General features: G+C 38.7%; 1 protein-coding gene across 2 annotated transcripts; it reads right to left on the bottom strand.

Moving 5' to 3' along the window:
- Positions 1-6,144: 6,144 nt before the first annotated feature.
- LOC117328136 lies at positions 6,145-13,313 on the bottom strand. Of its 2 annotated transcripts, XR_004532870.1 has the most exons (5): positions 13,279-13,313; positions 11,768-12,437; positions 10,958-11,153; positions 9,055-10,594; positions 8,442-8,726 (listed from the first exon to the last, which is right to left on the bottom strand). XR_004532870.1 is itself a non-coding variant. In XM_033885524.1 (2 exons), exons 1-2 carry the CDS (start codon positions 9,328-9,330, stop codon positions 6,240-6,242), a joined length of 2,763 nt encoding a protein of 920 aa, XP_033741415.1. In that variant the 5' UTR covers positions 9,331-9,599; the 3' UTR covers positions 6,145-6,239. The 2 variants fall into 2 exon arrangements, 1 of the variants encoding a protein (XP_033741415.1); XM_033885524.1 differs by lacking the exons at positions 10,958-11,153; positions 11,768-12,437; positions 13,279-13,313 and having other exon boundaries at positions 6,145-8,726; positions 9,055-9,599.
- Positions 13,314-14,470: the final 1,157 nt, after the last annotated feature.

Raw genomic sequence — 14,470 nt, 5'->3', positions numbered from 1 at the left:
TTCTTCCAAAAAAAATCAAATTTAACGTCATCATTAACGGTTATACCGCTTGTTCCACACGAAGTCGCGATTTGCATATCAGGTTAAAGGTTATGGCATAATGTTTTCCCAGCGTACACTTTTGATGTTGCCCATACAATATGTGTCTTTCCTAAAGAACGTTTCCTTTACAACACATCGCGGTCTTTTCCGATTTGAGAAATTGCATCTATGATGGTTTTATAGAGTTATAGTTAAACCTCCATAGCTCCATATGCGTGAACGATGTCAAACTGCATTTGTAGATTTCAGATCGACGCAACTAGAAGTAAAGTGTCAGCCAGGAAAACTCACGAAATGTGGATGCTTTGAACAAATACCCAAGACTTGCTTCTTCCAATATAACCGCCGATTTGACAATCATAACAGAGAGAGTCCGCCTTGACCGATCCCCTTACATCGCCCGTTTCCCTATCATAAAGAACGCATGTAGTCACGCCAGCAAACGAACAATGCAGAATCCGCCAGAATTGACCATTTATGCCTAATTGATACACTTTAAGGAACAACCCATTTATCCAAACACTGTTGAATTTTATTGCGGTGTCAAGGAAAGCTGCAAACACTTTTGAATTGCTCTCCAGATAGTGGCAGATTGGTTCGTTTACTGTAAATACGGCTGTAATGCTACCACATTGTGGTCGAAATCCCTATTGTAGCTTGTGTGGAAATCCAATTTTTGAAATACGCTGATATATGATCTATTCAAATAGTTTTTAGCACTGGTATCTGCTCAGTGTCCCTGTAATTATTCTTGTCCAGACGGTCTTTCATCCCACCTTCAACCAGTGTGATAACGATTCCTTTTTTAGCCCACCATCATCAGATGGTGGGATATTCAAATCGCCCTGCGTCCGTGGTCCGTCGTCCGTCCGTCCGTAAACAATTCTTGTTATCGCTATTTCTCAGAAAGTACTGAAGGGAACTTTCTCAAATTTCATATGTAGGTTCCCCTTGGTGCCTAGTTATGCATATCGCATTTTGAGACCTATCAAAAAACAACATGGCCGACAGGCAGCCATCTTGGATTTTGACAATTGAAGTTTGTTATCGCTATTTCTCAGAAAGTACCGAAGGGATCTTTCTCAAATTTCATATGTAGGTTTCCCTTGGTGCCTAGTTATGCATATTGCATTTTGAGACTAATCGGAAAACAACATGGCCGACAGGCAGCCATCTTGGATTTTGACAATTGAAGTTTGTTATCGCTATTTCTGAGAAAGTGCTGAAGGGATCTCTCTCAAATTTCATATGTAGGTTTCCCTTGGTGCCTAGTTTTGCATATCACATTTTGAGACCAATCGCAAAACAACATGGCCGACAGGCAACCATCTTGGATTTTGACAATTGAAGTTTGTTATCGCTATTTCTCAGAATGCACTGACGAGATCTTTCTCAAATTTCATATGTAGGTTCCCCTTGGTGCTTAGTTATGCATATTGCATTTTGAGACCTATTGGAAAACAACATGGCCGACAGGCAGCCATCTTGGATTTTGACAATTGAAGTTTGTTATCGCTATTTCTCAGAATGTCCTGAAGGGATCTTTCTTAAATTTCATATGTAGGTTCCTCTTGGTACTTAGTTATGCATAAAGCATTTTGAGACCTATCGAAAAACAATATGGCCGACAGGCAGCCATCTTGGATTTTGACAATTGAAGTTTGTTATCGCTATTTCTCAGAAAGTACTGAAGGGATCTTTCTCAAATTTCATATATATGTTCCCCTTGGTGCCTAGTTATGCATATTGCATTTTGAGACCAATCGGAAAACAACATGGCCGACAGGCAGCCATCTTGGATTTTGACAATTGAAGTTTGTTATCGCTATTTCTCAGAAAGTACCGAAGTGATCTTTCTCAAATTTCATATGTAGGTTCCCCTTGTTGCCTTGATATGCATATTGCATTTTGAGACCTTTCGGAAAACAACATGGCCGACAGGCAGACATCTCGGATTGTGACAATTGAAGTTTGTTATCGCTATTTCTCAGAAAGTACTGAAGGGATCTTTCTCAAACTTTTTAGCCCACCATCATCAGATGGTGGGCTGTTCAAATCGCCCTGCGTCCGTGGTGCGTCGTCCGTCCGTCCGTCCGTCCCTCCGTCCGTCCGTCCCTCCGTCCCTCCGTCCGTAAACAATTCTTGCTATCGCTATTTCTCAGAAAGTACTAAAGGGATCTTTCTCAAATTTCATATGTAGGTTCCCCTTGGTGCCTAGTTATGCATATTGCGTTTTGAGACCAATCTGGAAAAAAAATGGCTGACAGGGAGCCATCTTGGATTTTGACAATTGAAGTTTGTTATCGCTATTTCTGAGAAAGTACTGAATGGATCTTTCTCAAATTTCATATGTAGGTTCCCCTTGGTGCCTAGTTATGCATATTGCGATTTGAGACCAATCGGAAAACAACATGGCCGACAGGCAGCCATCTTGGATTTTGACAATTGAAGTTTGTTATCACTATTTCTGAGAAAGTACTGAATGGATCTTTCTGAAATTTCATATGTAGGTTTCCCTTGGTGCTTAGTTATGCATATTGCGTTTTGAGACCAATCAAAAAACAATATGGCCGACAGGCAGCCATCTTGGATTTTCACAATTGAAGTTTGTTATCACTATTTCTGAGAAAGTACTTAATGGATCTTTCTGAAATTTCATATGTAAGTTTCCTTTGGTGCTTAGTTATGCATATTGCGTTTTGAGACCAATCTGAAAACAACATGGCCGACAGGCAGCCATCTTGGATTTTGACAATTGAAGTTTGTTATCACTATTTCTGAGAAAGTATTTAAGGGATCTTTCTCAAATTTCATATGTAGGTTTCCCTTGGTGCCTAGTTATGCATATTGTATTTTGAGACCAATCTGAAAATAACATGGCCGATAGGCAGCCATCTTAGATTTTGACAATTGAAGTTTGTTATCGCTATTTCTGAGAAAGTACTGAAAGGATCTTTCTCAAATTTCATATGTAGGTTCCCCTTGGTGCCTCATTATGCTTATTGTATTTTGAGATCAATTGGAAAACAATATGGCCGACAGACCGCCATCTTGGATTTTGACAATTGAAGTTTGTTATCTCTATTTCTCAAAGTACTGAATGGATCTTTCTCAAATTTCATAAGTAAGTTCCCCTTGGTCCCTTGTATTGCATTTTTGGACCAGTCTGTCCTGAAAACAGCCTGGCAAACAAACAGCCATTATCGTTAAATCTCAAATTTCTTATATAGCTAGGATTCCCTTGTTTGAAAAGTACTGTAGGGATGTCTCAATTTGCACAGATTAGTAAAATGAAGGGAAAAGTAGAGAAAAGATCAATCTGACATGGAACCTATGAAGATCATTCAATGGTGGGCGCCAAGATCCCTCTGGGATCTCTTGTTTATATTTTCGGGACAGACTTCCTGATCAATAACATTGTTAAATAGTAAAACTAAGACTTTATTTAGCATAACACCCCCGAAACGGATATGTTCCATAATAATATTATTATGTCCACCTGCTTTCCCATTTATAATATCTCCATCCCTTTGATAAAATTGAATGTGTTCTTTGCATATAATATTCTGGTTACTTAATCTATTCATGTACATTTGTCTGATGTTGCTTTCTCCCTCCTGTTTGAAATCAGCATCAGAATGTGATTGTGTAGCTGGTTGGGCTAATTATAAATAGAAGTTGCTATAATGTTCAGCTTATGGTTTCCTGTTGATACCCGAATAGCGGCTGATCACATTTCCAATACGCAGTTTATTTGACGAATAAGTGTTACATTTCTTTTCCCTGATTACCTTGTAGAATTTCCAATATCAATGTCTGCAGCCACTTACAGCTCCTCCAACTGTTTATCTTCATACATTTCCCGCGCATCGTCCAGTGCTTTTCTAAAATCGCGTTTTGGCTGCTTATATATTTTGTATGATACATACCTATGTCCTCTTGGTCGTCCTTTGTACCCACTTTGTACGGCACTGTCGCATAACATTATATGATTACTTGAAATTTCCGTAGTCCCAATATGTTTTAAGAAATGGACAGTATCTCTTTATTGGTAAAATTTCATTAGCAGCCTAATGCATCGTATTAATGGTGTACTGAACAAGTGTTACTAGCGTATCAACAACATTAATATGGGGTCTATTGACACATAATGATGCTTCAAAAACAATTGTAACGGGCAAGTAATCGGATATGTTAAGGAAACTATCATCGTTAGTTACACACATCATTTGTAACCATTGCAACCAAATGCCATCATTTGATTTGGACAATATTATAGTACTATTCTATTCGTCATCGCCCAAAACATTTCTATGCCATTTGTCTTCTTAATCGGACAATATCTGAGTTTTGGCCATTCAGAAGCCTTCCTTGTGTTTCCATAGTAACAGTTCTGGAACCATCTAATGCCATAAACTCTATACATGCAAATGTAAGTATTACTAAATTGCACCTCTTGAATACGTTTGAGCAATCGTGATGAAGATGATGTTTTTTGTGTGATGATAATGTTTTATTGTGATGAAAAAAATGATAATAATTTAAGTATGGATGATGATATCATGACAGAAGACGATGATGATTAAGTGTGATTCTTTTGATGATGATGATGATGATGATGATGACGAATGTATGGTGATGAGGGTGATGAGGGTGATGATGATGATGATGATGATGATGATGGTGATGGACCGATGATGATGAGGAGTAGGATGATGATGATGATGATGATGATGATGATGATGATGATGATGATGTTTGATTATGTATGATGATGATGATGATGATGATGATGTTATTGAATCATGAGTAAGGACTATAGTTACTGTGGGTGTAAGTGTGAGAATGTGTGTGCATATATGTTTCAAATGTTTTGTATTTATGAAAAAAATCTTGAAAAAATTTAAAAAAAATTAAAAAAAAAAAAAAAAAAAAAATCATACATAGCTACACGTACCTACGTAACAGGAAGCAATGCATACGTGTTGCAAGTAGAACCAGCATGGAACAGGATGTCCTAAAAGAAATACCCAGTAGAAATTTTATATCCATTGTGATGATATGTATAATAATGTAACTCGTACACTAATGTCAAGGTAATCAAAGAGATAAACAAAGTTGTGATAATTTCCCTTTGTCTGTGATGTTATGTAGAAATCTGTATGGTAAATCTTCTAGTAACAATGGTATAATTATCTCCCTTTATCTGTGATGTTGTGTAGAAATATGTAAGTAATAATGGTGTTTTTATCTCCCTTTATCTGTGATGTCATGTACAATGCTGTATATAGTAATCATTTCGTAACAAAGTTGTGATTATCTCCCTTATCTGTGATGTTGTACAAGACTGTATGGTTAACCCTGTTGTAACAATGGCGTGATACGGTCTCATTTATCAAGTATACGTTTATATTTTTAGATACAATGTTTTGAATTACTAAATGTCTGTGATATACTACTAAACTGCATGATTATTAAGGGAAATAATTAATTGTGGTACGGTTTGTTCAGTTTTGTCAGCTGTTTGTATTATCATTTTTATTTGTTATACGTAATGTTTTCATAGTACAGTCAGTTGTAAAATGCTTCTATTGCCATGTTTATGCAATTCTACCGACTGTAAATAAAGGGTATGCGGAAAAACTGGGGAAAAAATACGTTTGAGCAAGGTCAGTTTAACTTAGTTGCTAACACTGTAACGTCCGTTTGGCTACATTAACTCTTTAGTTTGTTATGGCTTACATCTATGCTTACAATACTCCGATGTAGAAATGAATACTGATACTGACTGTTTCAAAGATAATTAGGCATTACTACAAGGACTGTTATTGTTAGTTGTAACAAGAGTCACGGGACGACAAGGGTCATAACTCTGGTAAATATATCGATTTTATTGCCATCAGGGAGACAATATATTTTGTCGTGAATAACATGTTCACATTTTCGTTGGTATCCATGCATAATACTTGGAGGAGTAGGCAAAATTGTGCCGACAGACAGACTGTCATATTTTCGTCTGGCACCACCATATACATGTACTTCATTGCAGGGGGATACACGTATTGAATAAACTGTAAACAAATAATGATGTCGGACTACGTGTATGTGTGTTTTATTCAGTGTATTAAAATAGAAAACATTTATGGTATAAGCAAGGGAAATTAACTGTTACAGACACAACATAACAAGTGATATTATTAATTATTTCTTTGCAACCACTGTCGACGTCGATCTAACCACGCACGAAGCCATATCCTGTACCGGCGTATTCGATGTCCTACGCGATTTTCATACATTTGAGAAAGCGCATATATTCCATTCCATTGGTACTGGAGAATCCCCCTCTGGCGTCTCGATTCTCGATGACGTCTGACATCGTCAACGGACGTGGTCCGGTCACCAACATCATGATGTCGACGGAAATGGTGCTCCCTTAAGTTGACGGGCCGTTCTTCATTATTTGAACTGCTTTCACCCTGTTCCTGTATCTCTGCAAACGACCCATGTGATACATCCGTTGGATCAAAACTTCTCGGCGTACCGTTGAGCTGAGCAGTGACAACGTTCTTATTGTTAATTGACGATTGCCCTGACGTTCTATAGTTTACTTCCATCGATGAAGATTGAATGGGATCTTGACTTGGATCATTATTGCTTTTATTTTCAATACGTGAATGCTCGATATTGCTTTGGCCTGTTTCTCCATTACTGTTGCCGCCACTAACAATCCTATTCGAATCAAGGATGCCATAGGTTGACGAATTGTCCACAAGCGATGTACTTTTACTCGGTTGTGAGTGTAAAGACGTGTCAGACTTCTGATAAAAGTAAAACCCGGTGCTTTTGTAACACAACGGTGGGCTCTTCGTAGTTGTACAATCGTCTTTGTGAACTGAAGAGTATTCCGAAGAGCAGAAAGACCTTGATCCGAGTGTATTTTCCGAAAGACTTGAGCGGACCATGTATTGGTTGGTGAAGCTTTCAGAGCTGCTTGAAGTAACACTCTCACTGTGAAAAGTATCAGACATATTGACCATAAGGTAACCTTCATCACCAAGGAGAGAATCAGGGCTGGATTCATCAGTATCATAGCTGAAATCCTTAGTCCAATATGAATCATTACTTTCGAGCATTTCTTCTTCTGAAAAATCAATGTCTTCCTTGTTGACAATGTCTTTACTGTCACTTTTCCTCTGAAAACGAAGAGAAGTACATGACGGACAGAAATCTGTGTAGTCTGTATCACTGTCTTCGTCAATTTCTTCTTTACAATCTGATTGCCTCATATCTGTTTCGCTAAATTCCCAAACAACGGTTTCATTTGATTGATCCTTAATGCAGCCAACGGATACCTGGCTCGTGTTCACATTTAATGATGTCATTGTCTCATTACATACACTTGTAAACTCACAGCTGTCTTTCTCTGAGAAAGATCCTTCATCATATGGCACGTTGTTTGACGTGTCATGCTGTTGTAGAGTTGCGAGAATCTGTTTTGATTCCCTACTAAGGTAACATTTGCGGACGCCAGGGTTATCAAAGCCTGTTCCTGCACCATCAGTTGTTTCCTTTCTTTGGGCGCTAACATTCCTCTTTTTCTTGTAACGTACTTTAGATTTTCTTCTCGGCACTTCGTTGCAATCGCTCGAGCTTAAATCTGCGTCATTATCAGAAGATGTGTATTTTTTGTCACCATCACGGCGTCGTTGACTCCTAGACAAAGACGACAATATCTCATGAGAGATGTCTTTTTTATTTGTGTAGGAATCATCTTCAAAATTAATACAATTGTAGGTATCCCTCATTTCCTCATTAGAAGCCGATGACTGTGTATTGATGGACTTCTCTCTTTCACATTCTCGCACACATGTTATCGATCTGCGTCGATTACATGTTTGTTCCTTCGTTGATATTCCTATATTGGTAGTTGTACCTTGACCGCTACCTTTAAATGTCTTTTTAGTGCTAGTGCTTTGAGACTGTTGTTTTCGGTTGGAACATGATGTACTTTCCTCCACATCATCTTGTTTAGGGTATGTTATGCTTCTTCCTCCAGCTACCGTATTTTCGCGTGGTTTATCCGGATTTACAGCGTACCCGCAACTCATTGCACTGCTTGCCTGCCCGATACCATGTTGGTCGTCCAACGCTACTTCAATATCTTTGGTGAGTTTCTCATCTGTTCCTGCTGATGTTTGCTGTTGTTTTTGCCTTTTCAGCATTCCCTCTGGACTTTCTTTTTCAGAGGAAGGTATAACAACATTGATGCCGTGATCATTGTTTTTAACTCCACATGTAGAAGGTGTTCTTTCTGTTGTTACACACTTTCCCGGCGAAGTGATGCGGCATTTACTCTCATATCTTCGGGAATGTGACCGGTAAACTCCATTTTCTTTCACGTCAGTCTTGATGGTGGTTTGGTTTCCACGTAGAACATCCATAGTTTCATTTACTTCATCGTTTGGCCTGAACATTTCAGTCTTTTCGCTGCTTTTGGGGATTTGGGATACATCTCGCTGTTTGTTTTTTCTCTTTTTGCGAGCATGTTTCAAGAATTTCTCTTTTGTAGAATTTCTCCGTTCATGTTCGGCAATGATTACGTATTTTCCCTTTGATTTTTCAAACATCAATTTGTGCTTTTTGTAAGCAATTTCTGGTCCAAAAGGAGACAATTGAGAACGGTTCTGGAATTTGAAATTGTGAAAATATAGTGTACAAACAGATGAAGGTTGTTAATACAAAAGTGATCACAAATAAAAATAAACTAGCTATATATCATGAGTTTTGAAAAATGTAGTAGCGAATCAAGGTTATCACGTTGAATTGCATATGATATCAATTGTACATGTAGTTTAACGATCATGGATAGGTGTGGACCCGAAGTTATATTCGGGATTTATATAAACAGCTTACATCTGTAATATTGTACTTCCACGTGGTGTGACCGTTGCCAATCATAATAAACAACAAACTATCTGCAATGATACATGGATGTTAACGGACTATACATACCCGATATTCACATGTTTGCTGTTTTGTTGGTATCCATCGCCAAGGCTCTTTCTCGTCAATTTCTTGCAGACATTCTGTCGCGCAGTGGACAAAGAATCTCCGAGCCACTGGACCATGGCTGCCATCAAATATTCGTAATAATTGCTGGCTCCGAAGGGTGACATATGTGAGCCTCTGGCATTCCTCTGATATACGTCTTGACTGACGCTTTCCATGCATGTATCGTCTTTTCATTTGGACGGAGTCTTGCTGGCCTGTAATCATGTTCATATTCATCGTATAACCATGTGTCTGGGGAGTATCCACATCTGTTTCTGAGCCGGTGATGTGTATGGAGAAATAAAGCTGATTGGTTTACGTTCAAAATAGCGAGATCCCTATTCAAACGGTCTGTTTCTGGTACACCCTCTTCCCCTGGTACTGCTAACACCGTTTGTTTGTAAGAGTGTTGATCTAAATGAAGCATATGGCCAGTCTGATTAAGATTATTCAAACATTTATCACGATAATCAGTGTTTCCACAATGGGAAGCGGATTGATTTACGTTTATCACAGCCATCTGATCGACGACACATTCATCATGGTAGTTATCTGGACAGGGCACACCAGTATAAGGTTCCGTTTGTTTCTCCATATCGTGTGTTGACGTGCAAACTACACTTGAACCATAACTCATACAAGTTGGTGACTGCGAAAATGCTGTTTGAATAGGCTCTCTAATGTCGACAGCATCAAGATGCCGTGGTGACAGCTCGGAATGTTCTTCCGCGCTAACTTGAATGGGGCTAAGGGATAAAACAGCACTTTCTAAAATGAAATCTACGTATTCATTGATGTTTCCTTCTTCAACAATCTCATGAAGTGTTTCAAGTCTTTCGCCAGTGTTTTCTTCTACACAAAAAACGTCGTCTATTTCGCTTTTGTGGTTGAGAAAACCACTACCAGCACTTAGAGAATAACTTTTCCATGCCAGAAACTGGTCTTCCGTTCTAAAAGAGTTGTCAGAGCTTTTTATTTCGACGTTAGATCTGCTGCTTGCTTTGTCATTGTACAAAATGACATTATCGTCAGTACTGTATGGCTCCGTACACATCCATGAACATCCGGCGATAGCAACATCCGGGTTATCTTCATTAATGCCGGGAGGGTGCAAAGGGGAATTATCTATATCCGTACTCGAGCATCCAGCAATAATCTGGTCGAAACCTTCATTACTGACAGTTTGTAGTTGTTGACTTGTGGCTGCCATGCCCGAACAACCAGCGACATCGTCATCAGAACTCTCTTCGACGTCGGGAAGTTGTGATTGGGAGAATGCGGCAAGTTGTAAGATAACTGGAATATACCAATGGGGATCACGATCAATCATCATGTCCTGGTATCCTGGAGTACTAACAAGCGTAGGAGCAGTTGAAGCTTGACTATCGCCAGAATCCTCTGGAATGATAACTGGCGTCCTTCCGTGTCCTGAATTTGGAGGTGGGCGTGGTCTTCTTGTACATCGGCTCCGGTGGTTTGGTCTCCTAGACCTGAATGGTTCCTTAAAAACAGAGAAACAAGACCATGTGTCATCGGATATTTAGACCCTGCAGATAAATTACGCGTATTTTACGAACTGTTGATAAGATGGTTTTACAATTCCATAGTATACGTGGTAAATACATGCTGAAGTTATATAACTGCCAGATGAAGCACACTTTTGCAGTATATTTGCCCCGTGGTCACATGATTGTACTGTCTACAGATAAGGTTTCTCCTCGGAGTACACGCGTGTATGTGTAATTATGTGTAATTGATGCCTTAAGGTATTATATCTGTATCTAGAGTTTACACGAACACGTATGACGTGTGCACATTACAGTGCGTGTATTCATTAAAATTTCCATCATCAGGAAGAGCGTACCTGGAATTGATATTCCCTGCTGACTATGGCGTTATGCACTAAGGTAGCGGCAGCTCCAAGCTCCATTGTAGGGAAAGATGTGGTGTGTCTCCTGTTCACCAGCACCTGGTGAGGCCCATACATATCGGGGTCAAGTTGTTCCAGGAACGTGTCTCCATGACGAGTCATCAACTCGTCATATAAACCGTTAAATACTCTGTTAAAACAAAAAGTCACCACAGCATGATAACCATGATTTGAGATTTGCCAGAGCACATGCATGATAAAACAGATGATTAACATCTACCTTGTGTAAATATGGTGCTTGCCTCAATACAAGTAACAAAGACTGATGTTTTCCCTACAGTAATACATTCTAACGGTAAGCCATAGACAATGTATGAGACACAACTCCCCCTTTATAGGCAATTGCAGCAGAAAATATTTGAGAGGCCCATTTCTTCTTGTGTAATTATCAAAGTACATCTCTTATAATCCATTTACTGGTAATTTGGAAAACACAGAGAATAAGCAAAAGATTGTGAGAACAAAATATATAAACAGCTCTATGTAAACAAACTGTACAGTATGACGGTAAGAACATTTTCTGGTTGGGAAATAAGACCTCTTGCTGTCAAATAATTGTGGCTTTTTTACTAAGTGGAATACGTTTATCACCGCATGGCCCGTTGAATATTGTATTATCATTTCAAACATATGGCTGCAATTTCCTTATGGTAGTGTTAATACAGGGACTTCAGAATTAAATTGTATCCACGTACATACGCTAACGATACCTAGTACAGATTATCTTATTTCAACATAGTCTACCTTAGTCTGCTCAAGTTCGTCTTTTTATGCCTCCTTGAGAATAGATCCAGTATCATGGGAATAGTCGGTTCGATCGCTGAAAGCCAATACGAACAGGGTATGCCGTCTAAGATCGGCTCATTGATTTTATCGTAGTTGAAGTTGGTCTTCATTTCCTCCGTTATCCCCTCACATATGACGATATCCCAATTAGACTTCTGAAACGACCTATGGAATGACTGGTGCCTGTTGGTTAATTCGCCGTCAGTGAAGAACCAAGCAATGTTGAGAACAGGATATTTGACTGACGATACAACGGTCATTAGAAGGCCCTCGGTCTTCAACGCTTTGAAGTACTGTCTGTCTACGTTCACATTTCGTAAGAAAAATGCAGAAGCCGTCACTTTAAAAAGACGCCATCTTGTGCTTTCTTCGGTTCTTGACACAATACGTTGCTTTGCTTTCTTCGATCTGCAAACTGCTGTATCAGATACATCACTTCTTTGTGTGCATTTTACTTTCCTGTGAATGGTTGGCAACCCTTTGTTATCTTTTGAGGCCTCGTCAGCTGATTTTTTCGAGTTGTTGCAGTACCCGAAACAACCTCTTATAAGGGACATCTTAGTTTGGATGGACCCATCAGAGGACCTTCCCATATAGATACTATACTGTTGTCAATCCATTTCATCAACTGTGATATATAAAAAAAATCGGCGTCAGCAGGCAGTATACGTATTTACAGGAGAGTGTCCGTATAATGACGAGATTTTTTATGCGAGCAGTTTTCAGACAGGAATCTTGTGATTCCTTATATACGTAGATAGGTCATCTTACAGAGGGCAAACTAATGTGAGCCGTGAGTTAATAAGGTTAGCCGTGAGGTAATGAGGTTTGCCGTGAGTAGATACGGTTAGCCGTGAGTTAATAAGGTAAGCCGTGAGTAGATAAGGTTAGCCGTAAGTTAATAAGGTAAACCGGGAATTAATAAGGTTAGCCGTGAGTTAATAAGGCTAGCCGGGAGTTAATAAGCTTGGCCGGGAGTTAATAAGGTTAGCCGTCAGTTAATAAGGTTAGCTATATTCTGTTATACAAACATATAGTAATTTACTGCTTCGAATGAGAGTATAGAAGATGCAGTAAGAAACGAATTTATAAATGTGGACAAACGTATACGCGCGCGGGCGGGCGGCATTTACTCTTCATTCTCATTTTACTTACCGATGTCAGGTATTCAATATAGGTGATACCACTTCAACATTTTCTAACAAGTGATATACATGTAACAAAACGAGAAAATATACCAGTTTCTCAACCCCTCGGGATGGAGCAGGTAAAAAAATTCCATGCAAATCTAGATCTATCAAACGCCCTCTTATGCTAACTCACTTTGTCTTATTTCGAACCGAAAACAAATAAATTGTTTATCAAATAAGTGCCATCTTCCCACGCGATCCGTAGTTAACAGAATTCACAACTTTGATCAAGCTCGTATAGACATTTTCATTGTGTTACAAATGTACATGCGTACTTACCGCTTGCTGTATATTTCCCCCGCACAGAAGTTTATATGATTACATAGCAACATGACGTCATAGACGAATAATTTACTTTACGTCACAATATAAGATATTTCTGACGTCATCAAATGCTGAATAACGAAGATATATCTATTGTAATCTGATTTGTAGTGTTGGAATACTGTATTTTTTGACAATGTATTTTGGTAGGCCCATATTGATATAGACAGAGTTTATAGCTCCAAATATTGTCAGCGTGAAAATCAATGAGCCGTTGATAGAATTATTGCCGGTACTGCAAACAAAATTTTCCGTTTTAACTGTTTGAGTTGAAACTGGTCTTCAGTGGTTTATTTGGAGTAGTCAGGAGATTTTACCTGTCAACGATTTATTTTTTATCTATGTAGCGGTTAATACAGATACACATTCTTCCTATGCTTCGTGGTTATCCAAGGCCAATGGCAACATTTGGTTGAATGAGGAATTTTAAAAACATTTTAACAAAATTTGATAGTAATTCATTTCACTTAGGTTCTAGGTATCAGGGGCGGATATAGGATTTTCAGTTATGGGGGCGTGCCAAATTACGGGGTTTTTTTTAGCAGGTAAATGTTATTTTAACATGTTTCTTGATTGAATAACCAAAATATATAATAGCAATCAGAAACCTTCGGTTCCCCGCGATTACGTTTCATGGATGAAAGTGTCCCGGTTCCTGTAATACTGAAATAGCTGGTTTTGTCAAAATTTAACACAAAGTCATATATGGGGGATAACAGACATATATGGGGGATAAAATAGGTATATATATGGGGGAAATATTTCCAAAATACTGAATTCAGTATTGATACTTAACACTTTAATCCATGCGTTTATATCACCAGTGCAGTAAATATAACGGGCAGGGGTTTTAAAAGTTTCCTTCTTGAGACTCACCACAATGTAAAATTAATGAACCTGTTCGAATATCTGTATTACAAATCCCACGGGCCGAATGTTTGCATCATAAACCCCACGGTGTAAACATTTGTCAAATAAACACCAAAGTTCAAATATTTGTATTACTAATTACCCCTCGGTCCGAACATTTGTATTACAAACACCACGGTCCTAATATTTGTATTACTAACCCCACGGTCCGAATATTTGTATTACTAACCCCACGGTCCGAATATTTGTATTACTAACCCCACGGTCCAAGTATTTG

This window comes from Pecten maximus, chromosome 5 (assembly GCF_902652985.1).
Source record: "Pecten maximus chromosome 5, xPecMax1.1, whole genome shotgun sequence".
NCBI classification, from domain to species: Eukaryota; Metazoa; Mollusca; class Bivalvia; order Pectinida; family Pectinidae; genus Pecten; species Pecten maximus.
The sequence above is the reverse complement of the archived record's forward strand: the minus strand, read 5'-3'. Positions and strand labels throughout refer to the sequence as shown.